The 16015-nt window shown below is 41.8% G+C and overlaps 1 protein-coding gene across 1 annotated transcript; it reads right to left on the bottom strand.

The window, feature by feature from the left end:
- Positions 1-2392: 2392 nt before the first annotated feature.
- Positions 2393-4150, bottom strand: BDW43DRAFT_323372 (major facilitator superfamily domain-containing protein; the record flags this gene model as incomplete). Its single annotated transcript, XM_032049730.1, has 4 exons — positions 2393-2673; positions 2761-3008; positions 3063-3296; positions 3369-4150. The coding sequence occupies 4 exons, from the start codon at positions 4148-4150 to the stop codon at positions 2393-2395; spliced, it is 1545 nt and encodes a 514-aa protein (XP_031894831.1).
- Between the last annotated feature and the right edge of the window lie 11865 nt (positions 4151-16015).

The following is a 16015-nucleotide window of genomic DNA, read 5'->3' on the forward strand; positions in this document are numbered from 1 at the left end:
CTGGCAGAAGCAGTCTTGTGTTGACTCATATAACGGGGCGGAGTGAAATTGCATTAGGCAGAACATGCGCCGTGAGGATAAATGAATCTTATAAAATTCCTAACGAGTATCTAAGGATACTGTTGTAATCTAATATCTCACTCAGTGTAATGTGTGAATTCTATCTCTCTGGCTTTCAGTATACACCCTCCTCCCCTTACCTTTTCTGTTTCTGATAGTATCATATGCATCCTATTTATAAATACCGGCCAATATTTTGTTATAGATAAACCAAACTGCGCTCAATATCTCGAGTCTGTTTACCAAAGTACCAATCGAGAAGTGGTACAGATACCACATGGGTCCTTAACATCACATTCCGCGCAGTTAAAAAGGTTGGACAAGCCAGGCCACAGTACCTCATCCTGAAAAGCACATTGCCACTTGTCGAGGATGAAGGCCAGCTGCAGCCTTTTTCTTGAAACCGTCAGGCAAGGATGTCACCATATGAAGAAGCTGCACCTGTGCTAACAAATGCTGCTGGTCCTTCAGAAAGTAGAAGCAATCGTGATGAGCCTCTGGGGAGAGAACAGGCTAATCTCTAAAGCTGTTGCAATTGAGTCTCGCCCTGATATTGCAGAGGTCCTCTCGATGTTGGACCTAAAACCGTGCTGCCAAACCGATTTGGGGACGACATTCGAAACCATCCCGATTCAAATTTTGGCCAGGTATATCGGAGGTATTTGAGGACATCCCACTCACAGACCCCGCCTCTTTCTTTATCGATACGCATTTGCCCATGTTTCTCGGCTATGTAGCCTGTCCATAGCCAGGAGTTCTTCGGATCGTATCCCGGTTTTAAACCACTTCCGGCGGATCGCAATTCGAAAGCCGTCGCGGACACTGTGAGAGGCAGGCTTACGCAGTCACTCGGTAGGATGTCCTTCTTTCCATGTTTCAATAGATACTAGTCCCGCATATTACGTTACAGACTTCTAGCGGACGAGATATCCAAGGCCGTCGATGAGCTCTTCGGTAACCCAGAAAGTGCGCTACTCCAGAAGCGGCTCAGGCAATAGGATAAGACGACCCTCACATAACAGCATGGGCTGAAATAGAATACAAACTGAAGCTACTACAGCTTATTGTGCGCGTTTCGCCACGCGTCTTCGTCGGCCCAGAACTCTGCACCAACGAAGACTGGCTACGAATAAGCAAAAAATATGCCGTTGAATTGCCATAGCTACACGGGCTCTACAGAAATGGCACTTCTTGCGTCCGATAATCCACGGGTTCCAGGCCCAATGCTGTAATCTGCGTGCGACACTCCATGAGGCGCACATGATCGTCTTGCTGATTATCGAGAATCGCCGCGAACTCAACCGACAGGCACACGAGGCGGGAAAATCTACTTCAAAGACAGCCGACACGATTGGATGGATGGACGAGGCAGCAAACGGTCAGCCCTACGATATCACGACAGCACAACTCGGGCTTTCATTAGCGGCGATTCATACCACGACCGAATTGGTGAGCGGGATTATCAGCGACCTCTGCACAGAGTGCTTTGAGCCACTGCGTGAAGAGATCGTCTCGTGAGAGGAGACAAGAGGTGGTCTAAGAGAGCCTTGCACGACTTGAAGCTGATGGAGAGCACAATGAAGGAATCATAGCCTCATGATTTCGAGGATATTGGTGAGTCCTGTCAAGCTTTTTCAAGGTTTCCAATAAAATTAGATCATGAACTAACTCTTTGCAAAGCGGCAATGCATCAAATCGCTATAACGGCCAGTCACGCTCTCAGACGGAACACTGATTCGCAAAGGTGCCTTCACAACGGTTGGCATTGACAAGATGTACAGCACAGAGCTGTTCCAGGAGCCTCATAAGTTCAAAGCAAATCGTTTCATGGGGATGCGTCAATAGCCTGGGCAGGAAAACCGTTGGCACTTCGTCATAACTTCGCCGCAACACCTTGTCTTTGGGCGTGGCAAACACTCATGCCCCTAGGCGGTTCTTTGCTGGGGATGAGATCAAAGTTGTTATCTATTTGCTCATGCGGTATGATTGGAAGTTTACGGATGAGGGTCACAAGGAAGATAGGGCTTTTAGGCAAGAATTGGACACGGACCCAACTGCTAAAGCCATAACTAAGAGAAGGAAGCTGGCCATTGCCATTTAAGATAGGATGCTGTGACTGATTGTCACGGACTGACTGCAAAACGTATCCATTGGAGTATAACAGTTATTGCCGCATAGTCTAAGAGACCTTATATCACAATACCACCTTGGCACTATCAATGACCTTGGATAGTTACTGACAAGGCTTCGTTTCTTTTTCAGTTTGCCGAAGGTCCAGAACCACCAGTCATTTTGTGTATCTCTTTCTTCTATTTCTGATACATGAATAATCCTAGTCTCTTTTCTGACCCACTTTTCCTCCTGAGCGAAGTCCCACAAAACTGACAACACAAACTACTATCATAGCCGCAAACATAAGCCAATAAGCGGCTTGGTACCCTTTCAGCAAATCTCCATCTGAGTGCTCCGAGATAGAAGCGGCAACGACTGCGCTGATCGCCAAGCCGACAGAATTGCCAATCTGGGAGACAGCATTGAACACTGCACCGGCAAGACCTTGGTTCTCACCCGGATAGGCCCGGGAAATGATCAGATTTGAGACGGTAAAGAGTACTGCATTTCCAGTTTAGTGAATCATGATAGTTATGGCCCGCGTGCATAGCTGCATCACTCATGAATAAATAGAGGCAAGAAACTTACCATCCGGGTGGAGCGGGCTCAGGAGCATTCCGACAAAGGGCCCCCGCCAATACCCCCAGCTGGGTTTGATCAATGCCATTAGCAGCGGTGAGATTGTACTGATGCAGGCAGAGAAGAACACCAGACTCCGAACCTCGACTTTGTCCGCTGCATAGCCGGTGAAGAGATTCGTAATCGCTCCGACGACTACTAGCGGCAGGAACATCAGGGCCGAGGTTAGGGCGGAGTGAGGCTGGACCTTTTGAAAGCTGCGAGCTGTGGTCAATCCAACAGATAGCCTTAGTGGAGTATATGGCCCTTACTAGAGAGATGAGAAATACTGGAAGGCATTGAAGACCGCCCAGGTAAAGAATACAATGATGCATGTTGAGGTAAACGGCGTATTCTTCCACATACTGTTGGGAATAAGCGCTGGTTGACTCCGTCGTTGTCGCCAGTCTATCCAAGCCACGAAGGCTGGAATTAGCAGGATGATGATGACTAGAAGAGAAATGACATAGCCTGTGCCGATGCGATGATAACTTCCCGAGAGTTCACTGTATACGATATAGAATCAGTTAGTAGTTTGTCCCGTCATGTGAAGAATGGACAAGGAGAGTATCACATACGCCATCACAAAAGATAGTAGTGCCAGAGAAACACTAATAATCAATGCTCCTATCCAATCAATCCTAGCTAACCTCTTATACCATGGCTCCCCACTGGACTGTTGAACAGCAGGCAGCGCCCAGAAAGCCGCGACAGAGAGGACGGCATTGATAATAGCACTGATATAGTACCCATACCGCCATCCGATGGTGTTCACGAAGACTCCCCCGAGGATTAGCCCCACGGAGTATCCCAAAGGCTGACCCATCCCCATGGACGCAAACCCCATATTCCGTATCTTGCCAGATGGACAGCTGCGCGCCATCAAGCTGACAGCAGAGGGCAAACACATCGCGATCCAAAGACCCAACAATGCCCGAAAAGCAATGAGCTGAATCCCCGTTCTCGCCAGTCCGCAGGCCAACGTGAAGACGGTATACAAAATGCTGCCAATCAACCAGATCCGTTTGTCACCTACCACATCGGCAATGGAGCCAAAGAGCAGCAGCGTACAACCTGCGGCGAGGGCGTAGACAGCTGCGGGCCATAATAAGATATCTTCATGTAGATTGAGATCGGTCGCCATTCGCGGGAGAGCCACAGTCAGAATCCCCGATCCCATAGTGTTGAGGAAGCTGACTCCTGTTAGAACGACGATGGTAGAAATTGCCTGCATGTGGCTGAATGATGCTGTTCCATCGTTTCGGATGCTCGGACTCGAAGAGGAATCTATCTCAATGGATACACGACTGTTTTCCGGTGCTGAAGAGGTGTATTTGTCTTTGTCTTCTCCCGGTTTCATTATGTTGTTGTTCGTCAGGAAAGTGTTGGGCATTTGGCTGTCGGTGAAGAATCAAAAGAACAATCCACCTGTGGCAATCACAACAATATGATGTAGTATCTCCGAGTCAGTTTCATTAAAATTGATTTCCAGTCGAGACCATCGTTTGTTAGCCAGAGAATACTCAAACAAGCAAGTTAATGGGTTATTGAACCACCCACTACCTACTGAGCAAGTTTCTGTTTGAGGCCATGCTTACATCACTCAAACTATCTTTTTGTAATTATACCAGCTCTATTCCGCTCTATGGAATTATAATTAAGGAAATTTGCATGAGGATCCTGCCCCTGGACTCCCGGCGGAGTCCTGACAGGCTACACTACAAAAATCATGGGTGATAAGCAATAAGCTGGCCCACCGCGGGACTGATTCCGTGGCTTATATATGCGTCATAGTAAGTTAACATAATCGGCAAGGGTCCTAGCTCAGCTAGCATTAGAAATCAGTACACGTGTAGTGATATTGACTATCGGAGGCCGGGAAAGAGGAAATGTTGCTTTGTGGCTGAATCAACCCTAGTCATGTATTCGTGTCTTGCGATGCAGAGATTCCGCTACCCCACAAAGACACGTCGTTGGATGAACGCATCGGAGCTTAGGGTCAATGCTTAGTGTACGTTAAGGCAGGAGTTGGACATAAGGTACTATTGCCTTGAAGCATGTCGTCCTAGATAAACACTTGGAAGAAGGACAAATATTGTCGTCATTGTTCTAATTATGCATAGTAGCTGTAGGCTCAACGACACTGAAGCCTAGGGAGCTTAGAGCAACAACTAGAACGACATAAGTGAGGAACACGGTGAGGTGCCAAGTCGAACAGGGGACGACTATCCAAAAAGAAGCATTCGAACGCCTAGAACCTCTTAATATTGATGTTTTGTCGAAGTACTCTACGAAGCACTATGACCGGATACTTAAAGTACGCGATCAAGTGACGAGACTTTAAAGATTTTGAGTGTAGCAAAAACCAAGAAGAGTTTTGTTCATATGAAAATATCGCAGTCTAGCTGGGTCAAGGGTGATATAATATGTACAACATGTGTATTAGATGATAGAGCTGGTGTAGCTCACGTGTGTGGGATTGATTGTCTTAAGGTCAAAATCTACTATTATTATTATTTCTCCGGCTGTGCGCGGCCTTAGGCTGCATGTAGCCTTCTGAGCTAGCCTACCCTGACATAACCAGCTATATACACGTGACCTTCATTCCCCTCTGATGGTGATTCAGTCGTCTTTGTAAAGCCTTCCAGTTTTCTTAACAAATCAAAGTATAGCATTGACCACATCTATGTTTAGAGTCCATATACTATTTCTGTTCTCTTATTATGAGTCTACTAAACTCCTGGTTTGGTTTGCTGTCTAGAGCATGGAATAGATTTCTATAAGTGTTGGTTCATCAGTTGTTTTATTTTCTCACGCATACCTTTCCATCGATGGCTGTGGAAGAGGAAATGTTCAATAGTCTTTGGTCCCTGCATCCATTTGCCTGTATCGTCGTTGATCCTGCCGACTCAGTGCAGGAATGCGTTCAATAGGATATGGCCCGTCTGGAGCTGCGCCAGTACTGTCGTTTGGTATCTTGTGGGTCGATCATATAGTTGTAGGACATGATTTCCTGGTAGGGCAGAGTCAATCTTCTTGGTGTAATTTCCTCTAGCCGTTCTCTAGAAGTTCTGGACCTGGGCATGCTGGAGAGATTCGCGATTCCTTTGCTAGATAGAGAATCTTAAATGAGTGATCGCCCAGTTAGGTAGACAGAATGGCCAGTCTTCTCTGGTTACATGCGCCGCTGCCTCTTTTGCTAGTTGTGCACCCTTCTTGTCGCTATCCGTAGGAAGCCATTGAAGCTGAAGCTCAATCCTTATTTCATATAGTTTCTGGAGCAAATTATCAATCTTGACAATTAGGGCTTGCTCACTTTGATGGCGTGGGGCAAAAATAGACATTAATGCGGCTTAGCTATTAGTGTACATGGTTATATCTAGTATCCTTTTCAGAGCTGGTGAAGGTTCCAAGGTTCCAGCTTCTGTTTAACTATCTCAAGCGCCTCCAGGAGTGGTCTCAGTTGTGCAACGTATGTATTGATATGCTGGTGGTGGCCAATAGTCTTGGAGTTAGTTCTGACCACTTGGTCACCCACCATAGCTACTACAGCAATACCAAGCCGCCCATGATGCCCTGACGCACGCGCATGGATTTTAAGTTGGGGAGATCTAAATCTATCATACAGAGATATTCCTTGGTGTTGTGTGTTGGAACATACGGACGTCCTACGCCGCCTGCCCCTATTGGTCGACCTCGCTTAGTCATCATTTAGTAAGCTAGTTATTTAGATAGTTTGGCCGTTCCGGCCACCCAATAGAACAAGCATACACTCGCTTCCACAGGTTATGACCCCTTATGACTCAAGGAAAACAGCTTCTCGCTAGTTAATGATATGCAGAATTGATTCCTGACACTCTGAGAAACGTGCTATACTGATATTTCGCATCCCTATACCTATACGTGGGGGGGTTGCACCAAACCGTGGATTTACCCCTGAATCGGGACTATACAGAAAGGCATCTTTAGATAGAATGCCGCCAAAAGCCTTAAGAGGCGCTAAATTAAATCAAGTACCCTTCTAAATAGTAACATATAATTGATCATACATACCGGAGACACCTTTATCTACAGATCAGATATCAAATGATTTAACCGATAAGAATCCTTCAGACTATCAGGCTAATATAATGGAGGACATGCGTACTGAATTGCTCCGCCAATTATATAAGGAAATGGCACAACAATTACGCGAAGAAATAAGATATGAAATATGTACAGAATCACAGTAAGATATATCTATATATAATGAAATAAGTCAATATACTTCCTATATATAAAATGCAGCGATTTATCAGTTAGATCTTGCATACCATAAGCAGGAATGTATTTGACAATTGGCTAAGACTAAGTTCGGAACATGAAAACCAGCTATTCTTAATAGCCGAGAGAACTACACTATATAGTATGATTCCATCTTAATGAATGTATACATGATTAAGGCAAAAGAAGTTCTTAATCAAACTGAGCCACCCAATACCAATGAAATTAAAATTGCCTGTTAGCAAATGAAGAATGAGACCCTACATACAAGGATTCTACAATCAATTGCATCCCATATATAAGAAATAATCAGTTGGAAAGATTCCACTATTATAGCAGACTTATAGACTAGAATCACATCAATATATGGCCTATCTGCAGTAGAGGAGAGACTTATGACAGTCAAAGCCTTATTAGATATCAATTCTCAAGGTAATTATCTAGCAATGATCTGTGATTTTCAGCGAATCATAGCAAAGCTTCGCTGAATAAATCTATCTTTTAATAATATAATTCATGATATTTTTATCTGTTTCTTAGACCAATGGCAGCAGAATTTTATTCATAATCAGCTAGATAAGTTCTATGCCTGCGGCAGAGGACCAATAAAGAATTTGGATATAGTAACTCTTACAGATCAGCTAGTTACTTAAGTATCCTCAATATCAAGCTCCAATAAATATATCTCTCAGAACTCTCAAGAATTTAAGCTTAAGACTAAATATTGAATAAGTCCTTCCAACCCGAAAGACAAAAGCAAGTATAATAATCAAAAGCTGATTCATACAAAGATATTATATCAAGTATATAGCCGAGGATTTCATACCCCCAAAGACTGTTGGAAGCTACATCCAGAGAAAGCATCCAAATACTTAAGGAATCCCCACACCACGAAAATATCACCTAATAATAATAAGGATTAATCAACCAGTACAGAATTAGTCCTATGAGGCAGCAACCATGCACAAGCCAATTTAATCATAATCATACAGTCTAAAGACCCTTAATAGCTTCTAGATACTACTGCAGACTTTTATATAGCAAATAAATATAATCTATTTATTAATTTTAAGCCTTTTCATGCCTTAATTAATAATGCCGGTGGCCATCCATATAAGATCCTAGGAATTGGATCAGTATCTATACACAGTACAGAGATCTATGATATCTGATATGCACTAATAATGCAACCTAATTTGCTATCTTTCAGACAGTTAGATAAGCAGAATTTTGATATATCTCTAATTAGTAATATCAATAAGAAGTATTTCCTTATTAAATCACCTACAGAAGCTTCTCTTGGTGCCTACCCGGAAGAGAATTCAGATCTATATAAGATCCGACCAATTACTTATATAGTGATATTAAATCAGCGCATGAAGAACTCCACGCAGAGTAATCAAAAGAATAATCAACAGAATAATCAATAGAACAATTAACAGAATAATTAACAGAATAATCAAAAGAATAATTAAATCAATAATCAAAAGAATAGTCAAGCTGCTATACTATCAGCAACTATAGAAGAATAGTATCAATACCTATCTCATATTTATTTCCGCGCAATTTTGAAGCTTGCGCAGTAGAAGACCTTAAAAATAAAAGACCTGAAGACCCTAGCTTTCTGTAATATATGTAGACAAGCGAAATAAAGAAGACAGAATATAAAGAATCCTGCTTTATATACTATAAAGATTCTAGCACAAATCCACATTAATATTACAGGTGGTGGTGTAACATTAGATTGTAAAGACAAGGAAGCACCGCCAGGTATCAAGAATATAAGATATTTCATGCTGATCACTGATAATGCCACTCAATACCGATGGGTTTATACCCTGTGTATAAGAGATGAAGCTATCCCTACCTTTCAAGGATGGCTTAAGCATATCAAGAATCAAGGATTCAGACCATCTACTTTTATCCAAAGTGATCGCGAGTTTCTTATAGACACAGTAAAGAAGATATATCAAATGTATAGCCTAGTATAGGAACCTATTATAGCTAATTCACCCTGGCAAGACAGTATTAGTGAACAGGGAATCCAGACAGTCCTTTAGCAGATATGTGCAACTTTATATGACTTAGAATTATCTCACTGGCTCTGGCCACAAGCTTTATACACTGCTGTCTATTATTTGAATCAAACACCTACCAGAATCCCGCTGTACAATAACTGAAGGCCCATGGCACCAACTAGTAATCTAGATATCTAACCATGTTCCCATATCACACCATATTCAGCTTGGACCAATAGCAATGCAGATATTAAGCATCTTATTAAATTCAGTTTACCTGCTTGGATATATCTATATGGCGCTTCTAAGTCTGCAGGCAAGCCCACAAGCAAGCTTGATCCACATGCTAAGAAGATATATATTGTTGGCTATCAAGGCAATCATATCTATATTATTTAGGACCCTGATATTAACCAGCTTAGAGAGATAAGTAATATCTCAATCAATAAGGAATTCAACTCTATTACAAAGAAGGCAGACATTGAAAAGCCGCGTATATCAGCACCTGAAACCATGCCTGCTGAGAATACTACAGAGATCACCCCTAGAGATAATCTCTACTGATCAGTAAAAGAATTTGCAATAGTTAAATCAACTGAATCATCTCTTCCTGAGCTGAAATCCTACCGTGAGGCTGTTAATGGCTCTAAAGCAGACAAATAGATCAATGTAATGCAAGAAGAGATTAATATATTAAAAAAGAAACACTGTTAGGACCTAATCAGGAAATCTAATATACCTATCAGAATATATTCTATTCCAGGCAGATAGATATATAAAAAGAAGCTCAATCCTGATAATTCTATTCATTATAAGACACAATAGGTTATTAGGGGCAATCTTCTTAATAAATCAGCATTTAAAGGGATTATGTATACCCTAGTTATTAATCCTACTATATCACATATTCTACTTGCTGTCAGTGCTCAGAAAGGCTGGCATATCATACAAGCAGATACAGTTCTTGTATTTTTAAATATAAAGTTAAAAGGTCATCCTATCTACATAAATCAACCACTTGGATTTGCAGAAGGAGAGCCAGGCACCTTAGTATACTCACTTCGCTAATCTCTCTATGGCCTAACCCCGTCCGCATGTCTATAGTATGATGATCTACATGCTTATCTTGAATCTATAGGATTCAGAGTTTCACCACATGACTCAGGTCTATTTGTATATGCTACTAAGAAGCTGTATATTACCACTCATGTTGATGACTTCATGATTATTGATAAAGATACTCAAGATGCCAAGAAAGCACTTGAGGACTTAAAATCTTAATTTAAGATTAAAGAAGTGCCTGAATTCAAGAGATATCTAGGCATAAATATCAAGACAGTATCTACTGGTATATAACTGTTACAGAAGGACTATATTAATAAATTAGTTAATTCTTTTAGGCTATATAATACTTACCCAACCAAATCACCGCTTAATCCTGGAACTGTAATAGATAATGTTCCGGATTTAACAATAAATATCAAGGAATATCAGCATGGGACAGGTAGCCTACAATATCTCACTATAAAGATTAGGCCAGATATCAGCTGCGCAGCTTACTTCCTTGCAGAGTTTAATATAGCGCCTACAGCTAAATACTGGACTGCCCTGATACATGTGCTTAAATATCTGAAAGGCACACGCACACTTGGAATCCAATATTATAAGGATTTAACAGCAATAGCCAATACTGGATTCCCAGAAGCATATAGCAATTCAGATTAGGAAGGTCCACACACCAAAGCCCGCAGATCAGTGGGTGGATATATCTTTAAGCTTGCTGGAGAATCTATAGCCTGGCAAGCAAAACATCAAACATGTGTGGTAACTAGCTCAAATAAAGCTGAGTATATTGCTGTATCTGAGGCATCATGAGAGGCTTACTGGATTCGTGAAATCATGAAGGATCTTCAATTATTCAATAAATCACCCGCACCTAGTATACCGCTGCATATAGATAATAAAGGTGCAATTAACCTTACTACCTCCAATATACAGACCAAGCAGTCTAAGCACATTGATATTCAATATCATTATACACACAATCTTGTCAATCAAGGCATTATTCATATCAAACAGATCCCCACAACTGATATAGTTGCCAATAGCTTCACGAAGCCACTAGGATCAGAAGCCTATTCTAAATTCATGCAATTACTAGATCTCCAGAGCTCGGACAAGTAATTCCTGCACCAGGCAACTGCCTATTACATTCCTTTATCATTCAATAGCGATATCTTAGTTTTTCCATTCATTTTCATGATGACTTGCTCGCTCGAGGGGGGGTGTTGGAACATACAGACGTCCTACGCCGCCTGCCCCTATTGGTCGACCTCGCTTAGTCATCATTTAGTAAGCTAGTTATTTAGATAGTTTGGCCGTTCCGGCCACCCAATAGAACAAGCATACACTCGCTTCCACATTGTGGTCAGGTCACGTGGTTGATGCCTTAGGCTCTGACATTAAATATCTACTGCACCATGGCTCCAAGAACGTTTGCACGCGTCAGGTCTTTTTCATTCTAAGCAAAGTGCTTAGATCAGATCTAAGTGTATTGCTACATCTACTACTTATTGGATATCTATCAACCCCCGTCGACGCTGCTCGGGCAGTATCCGACACGCGTCACGACGCGTTGTGGTGACATTGCAATGGCAAGACCTAATCCTCCTCCACCAGAGGGTCCTCTACAGGCTGCCTTGCTGGAGTCAACTACCGCGGCTGCCATAAGAGCTGCTGAAGGTCAAAAGATATTCAGCCCTGTTGCGGCTTTCCTTGACAAACACCAACACCAAAACACGGGACTTGTTCCCCACCAGCAGCACGCGCTTGAAGCTCTCAGCAATAATCTGGCTGATATAGCCCAGCGCCACTTCAATGCCTATATTAGCGGCACATATATGACCTTATCTATTACATTACCTGCCTCTGTCCCTGCCCCTGCCTCTGCCCCTGCTTTCCTCCCTCCCACACCCCCTCCCTCTCGCCCCCCCTCCGGTCTCGCTCAGTTGACATATACAACAGTCACTCAGGCATCTTCTGTTAGAGCTGCCTCCATTGCTACGGATATCCCAAGGAATAGCAATAAGCCAAGAACCCTGACCTCTGTCCTAAAGCAGCTGCCTGACTCCCGCCTTTTTGTGCGCCTTCTGCCTAATCACAATGCTAAGAACATGGACGCCTTTGCTATCTACACTAGCCTCTGTTCATATCTGGGTGCGGATAGTAAAGTACTTAAGGGCGTCCAATCTATCAAGACTGGTTTTGCCCTTCTGCCTATATTACCAGGTGCCCTCACAGCCCTGGAGGCGCAGAAAGAGACTATCTCTACCTTCTTTAACACCTGCCAGATTGAGCGCAGTTCTCGCTGGATCTCTTATTGTGTAACTAATATACTAAGGAAAGTTGGCCAGCTTACAGTGTGGCAATACTCTATAATCCCTGTAACCCCAGAGATATTAACTGCTGAGGTCACTAAAGCTACCGGCCTGATCTCTATTGCTGTAACTGAGACCTTGGCCAGTGCTGCCAATTCAAATACTATCTTATCAAGCTAGTTTATTAACTTTCCTGAAGCAAGCAAGACCATGCTTCCTGTAAGGCTGTCTTTATTTAGCATAATCACCAATGCCTAACCCTTAACTAAAAGAATAAAGACTATGCAATGCAGCCGCTGCTGGAAGTGGTATAACTCTAGATCCTGTGCTCACAACTCCTGCTGCTGTCTCTGCGGCTCTATATAATATACTGAGAAGAATTATACTAACCACTGTGCTGCTCTATTCTCTCATATCTGCCCCCCAAGGTGCCTACATTGCCATGGCCTGTATCCGGCAGACTATGAACAATGTCTTCTCCGGCCTAGAAAGTCTGGGCCTTAATATACTAAGGCTCAGCAGGCTGAGATTTACAAGACCTGCTCTCTAAATCTAGCTAAAGCACACTCAGAGAGCAAGTGCTGCATACAAGTCCCTGCAGATACTACAGATATTACAGCCGGTCCAGTCCCTGATATCTCTCAGGATCAGGATATGTCTACTGTGAACCAAATTATATTCTTACTCTTCTGCCCGGCTACTTCTTTCCTGTAAGGGCCTGCAGACTCTTCTCCGGTTATATTCAAGGCTGTATACTTTGCTACACCTCAATAACATAACCAGTTTAATATTCTAATAAATAAGAAAATATAAGATTCCATAGATATCTAATAAAGAAGATATTTTTAATACTCTAACTAAATATAGACTGCGTGGTTATAGTCTATGAAATTGCTCTTTCTTAAGTATACTCTAATAATATCAACATTATTCTAATATAAGAACCATATATATTCAAAAACCTTGCCCGGAAAATTATACAGAGGTATCTCTTATATAAATGCTTCAGCCTAACAGATAACTAGGTTACTAGTGGATAACCATGAGTTCTTACTTATATATGGAAAAAGAAGGGTATTCAGGCCTCCCAGCTCTGACCAGATCTAATAGATCAAGAGACCTTATCAGATCTTCTCCTACTTCAAATCTTTACACGATCAGGATAGTCTGTCCTGATACTCAACCTCTATAATGCCCTGCCTGGCACAAACTTAATCTGATCTAATAGAGCCATACAAGCACTTACTAACCTGCCTGATTTATACTTCTCTTAACTAATCTTACTAGCTGGCGATTTCAATCTTCTGTATAGCAGATAGTAAACCTCACTCCAGCGGGGGCCCTCTGCCCTGGCTGAGCCAGTGACTAAATAGCTTAACAGGCTAGGACTAGTATTTATCTCTAAGATAGATACTTCTATACATAATAAAGGCAATATCCTAGACCTAATCTTTATCTCTGGCACTCTGGCTCTAGACAGGGCATAAACTAGAGTAATAAGTTATTTAGATACTATATCAGATCACCGCCCTCTACTTACTACCTTACTCTGGGGCCAGAGATATACAGAGGCCCTATAAAAACTAAAGTTCAGCACTCTTGATATTCCCTGGTTCCATGTGCTTCTGGCTCAAAATATCAAGGGCCTTCCAACTACAGCAGGATCAGAAAATATATTAGATAGATTTATAAATAGGATTATCTTAGTTATTTATAGTATATACTCAGTCTCAGTACTTTAATCTCTATCTCAGGGTAGAGAACAAGCCTGGTGGAACTTAGAGTGCAAGAAGACACTCTAGAAATACTGGTCAGGGCTATACACACAAAAGAACTTCTGATAGGTTGTTAAATAATCCCAGTAGCAATACTGGAGAAAGAAAATTAATATATTAATCACTAGCAAAGAGGTCTTTAACATGGTAAAATAGTATAAGTTAATAGAGACCTACTGTAGCCCTCTAATAAAGGATCCTCAGCGGCCAGATAATTTCCTAGCAGCTAATATACAAGAAAAATGTGATATCCTAGCTCACAATCTCCTCTAGAACCTCGCGGAGGCAGGCAATATTCTACTAGATATACCAGCTATTCCATCTAACTTCCTGCTATTCCCTGATATAGCAATGACTCAGGTAGAGACAGCAGTTCTGTATATAGGTAATACTATTCCAGAAAGTGATAAACTATCTACCAGTATAATTAAGGTGGTATGGCCCCTGATTAAGAATAGAGTACTAGCACTCTATTAAGGCTATTTATTAACTGGCTACTATTCTTACTGCTTCTGCCACACAGTTCTGGCTATTATCCAGAAGCCAAACAAAATAGACTGGGTAAATCCCAGATTATACAGGCTAATTACCCTTCTCTCAGTTCTAGACAAAGGCCTGGAATACCTGATAGTGCGGAATATAGTATGGATTATAATTCACTACAAAGTCCTAGCTAGTCAGTAATTTGGGGCTCTATCTCTTTAGTCTGCTATTGATTTCACTACCTGCCTACTGCACAATATAGAGCAAGCACTGAATCAAGATTTAACAGTTTTACTACTTATTCTGGACATGAAAGAAGCCTTCGATAGTGTTCTTCCAGGGAGACTTGTCCATAGACTATACTTATAAGAATAGCCAGATAATCTTATTTACTGGGTTGCTTTCTTTATTACAGAACACACAGTACAGATCCGACTTGATGGTGAATTAGGACCTATAATAGAGATACTCTGTGGCCTACTACAGGACTTACTAGTATTACTAATTCTATTTATACTGTATCTATCCCCCCTTTTCCGATTAGGTTATCCAATAACCAGGTTTGGCTATATGGATAATACAGCAATCTTGGCTACCTTTATATTTCTAGAGACTAACTGCCAGAGTCTATCAGAATCCCTACAAGAGACCCTGAACTGAGATTCTAAAGAGAGAATTATTTTCATGCCAGATAAATATAAGCTAATACACTTTATATAATATATAGCAAACCAAGATCCCAGCTGTATACTCTCAGTTTCCGCAGGATAAGTTATAGTCTCTGAGAATATAACCTGCCTATATCTACAGTGGCTCGGGGTCCTCTTTAATAAGAAGCTTAGCTTTAAATATTATATTAAGAAATTAGCTTTAAAAGCCCTAACTATTGTAAATGCTTTTTGCAGCCTGGACAATACAGTATATGGAGTTAGCCCTTACCTTATATATCAGGCTATTTCAGCCTGTATTCTCTGCAAAGTCTATTTTAGTGCCGAAACTTGGTGGCCAGGCTGTACACACCCAGGTCTATATACAGATTCAATATTAAACCGGGTTTAAGGCTATCTTGATCAGATTACTAAGGTAATACTAGCTAGCGCTAGGGCAGTTCTCCCTGTCTACTACATAATCCTAATACCTGTTCTCTTCCGGGAGTCAGGACTTCTCCCTACAAGAGTAGAGCTAGACTATATAGCTATCTCTACTATAATCTGCCTCTGCTACCTAGATCTCTATTATCCTCTCCAGAGAAGGGCAGCAAGAATTGCCTAAGTTAGATGCCTAATCAGCCGCTTTACACGCCGGGTAC

The sequence above is a fragment of the Aspergillus alliaceus genome (genome assembly GCF_009176365.1).
Source record: "Aspergillus alliaceus strain CBS 536.65 unplaced genomic scaffold BDW43scaffold_72, whole genome shotgun sequence".
NCBI classification, from domain to species: domain Eukaryota; kingdom Fungi; phylum Ascomycota; class Eurotiomycetes; order Eurotiales; family Aspergillaceae; genus Aspergillus; species Aspergillus alliaceus.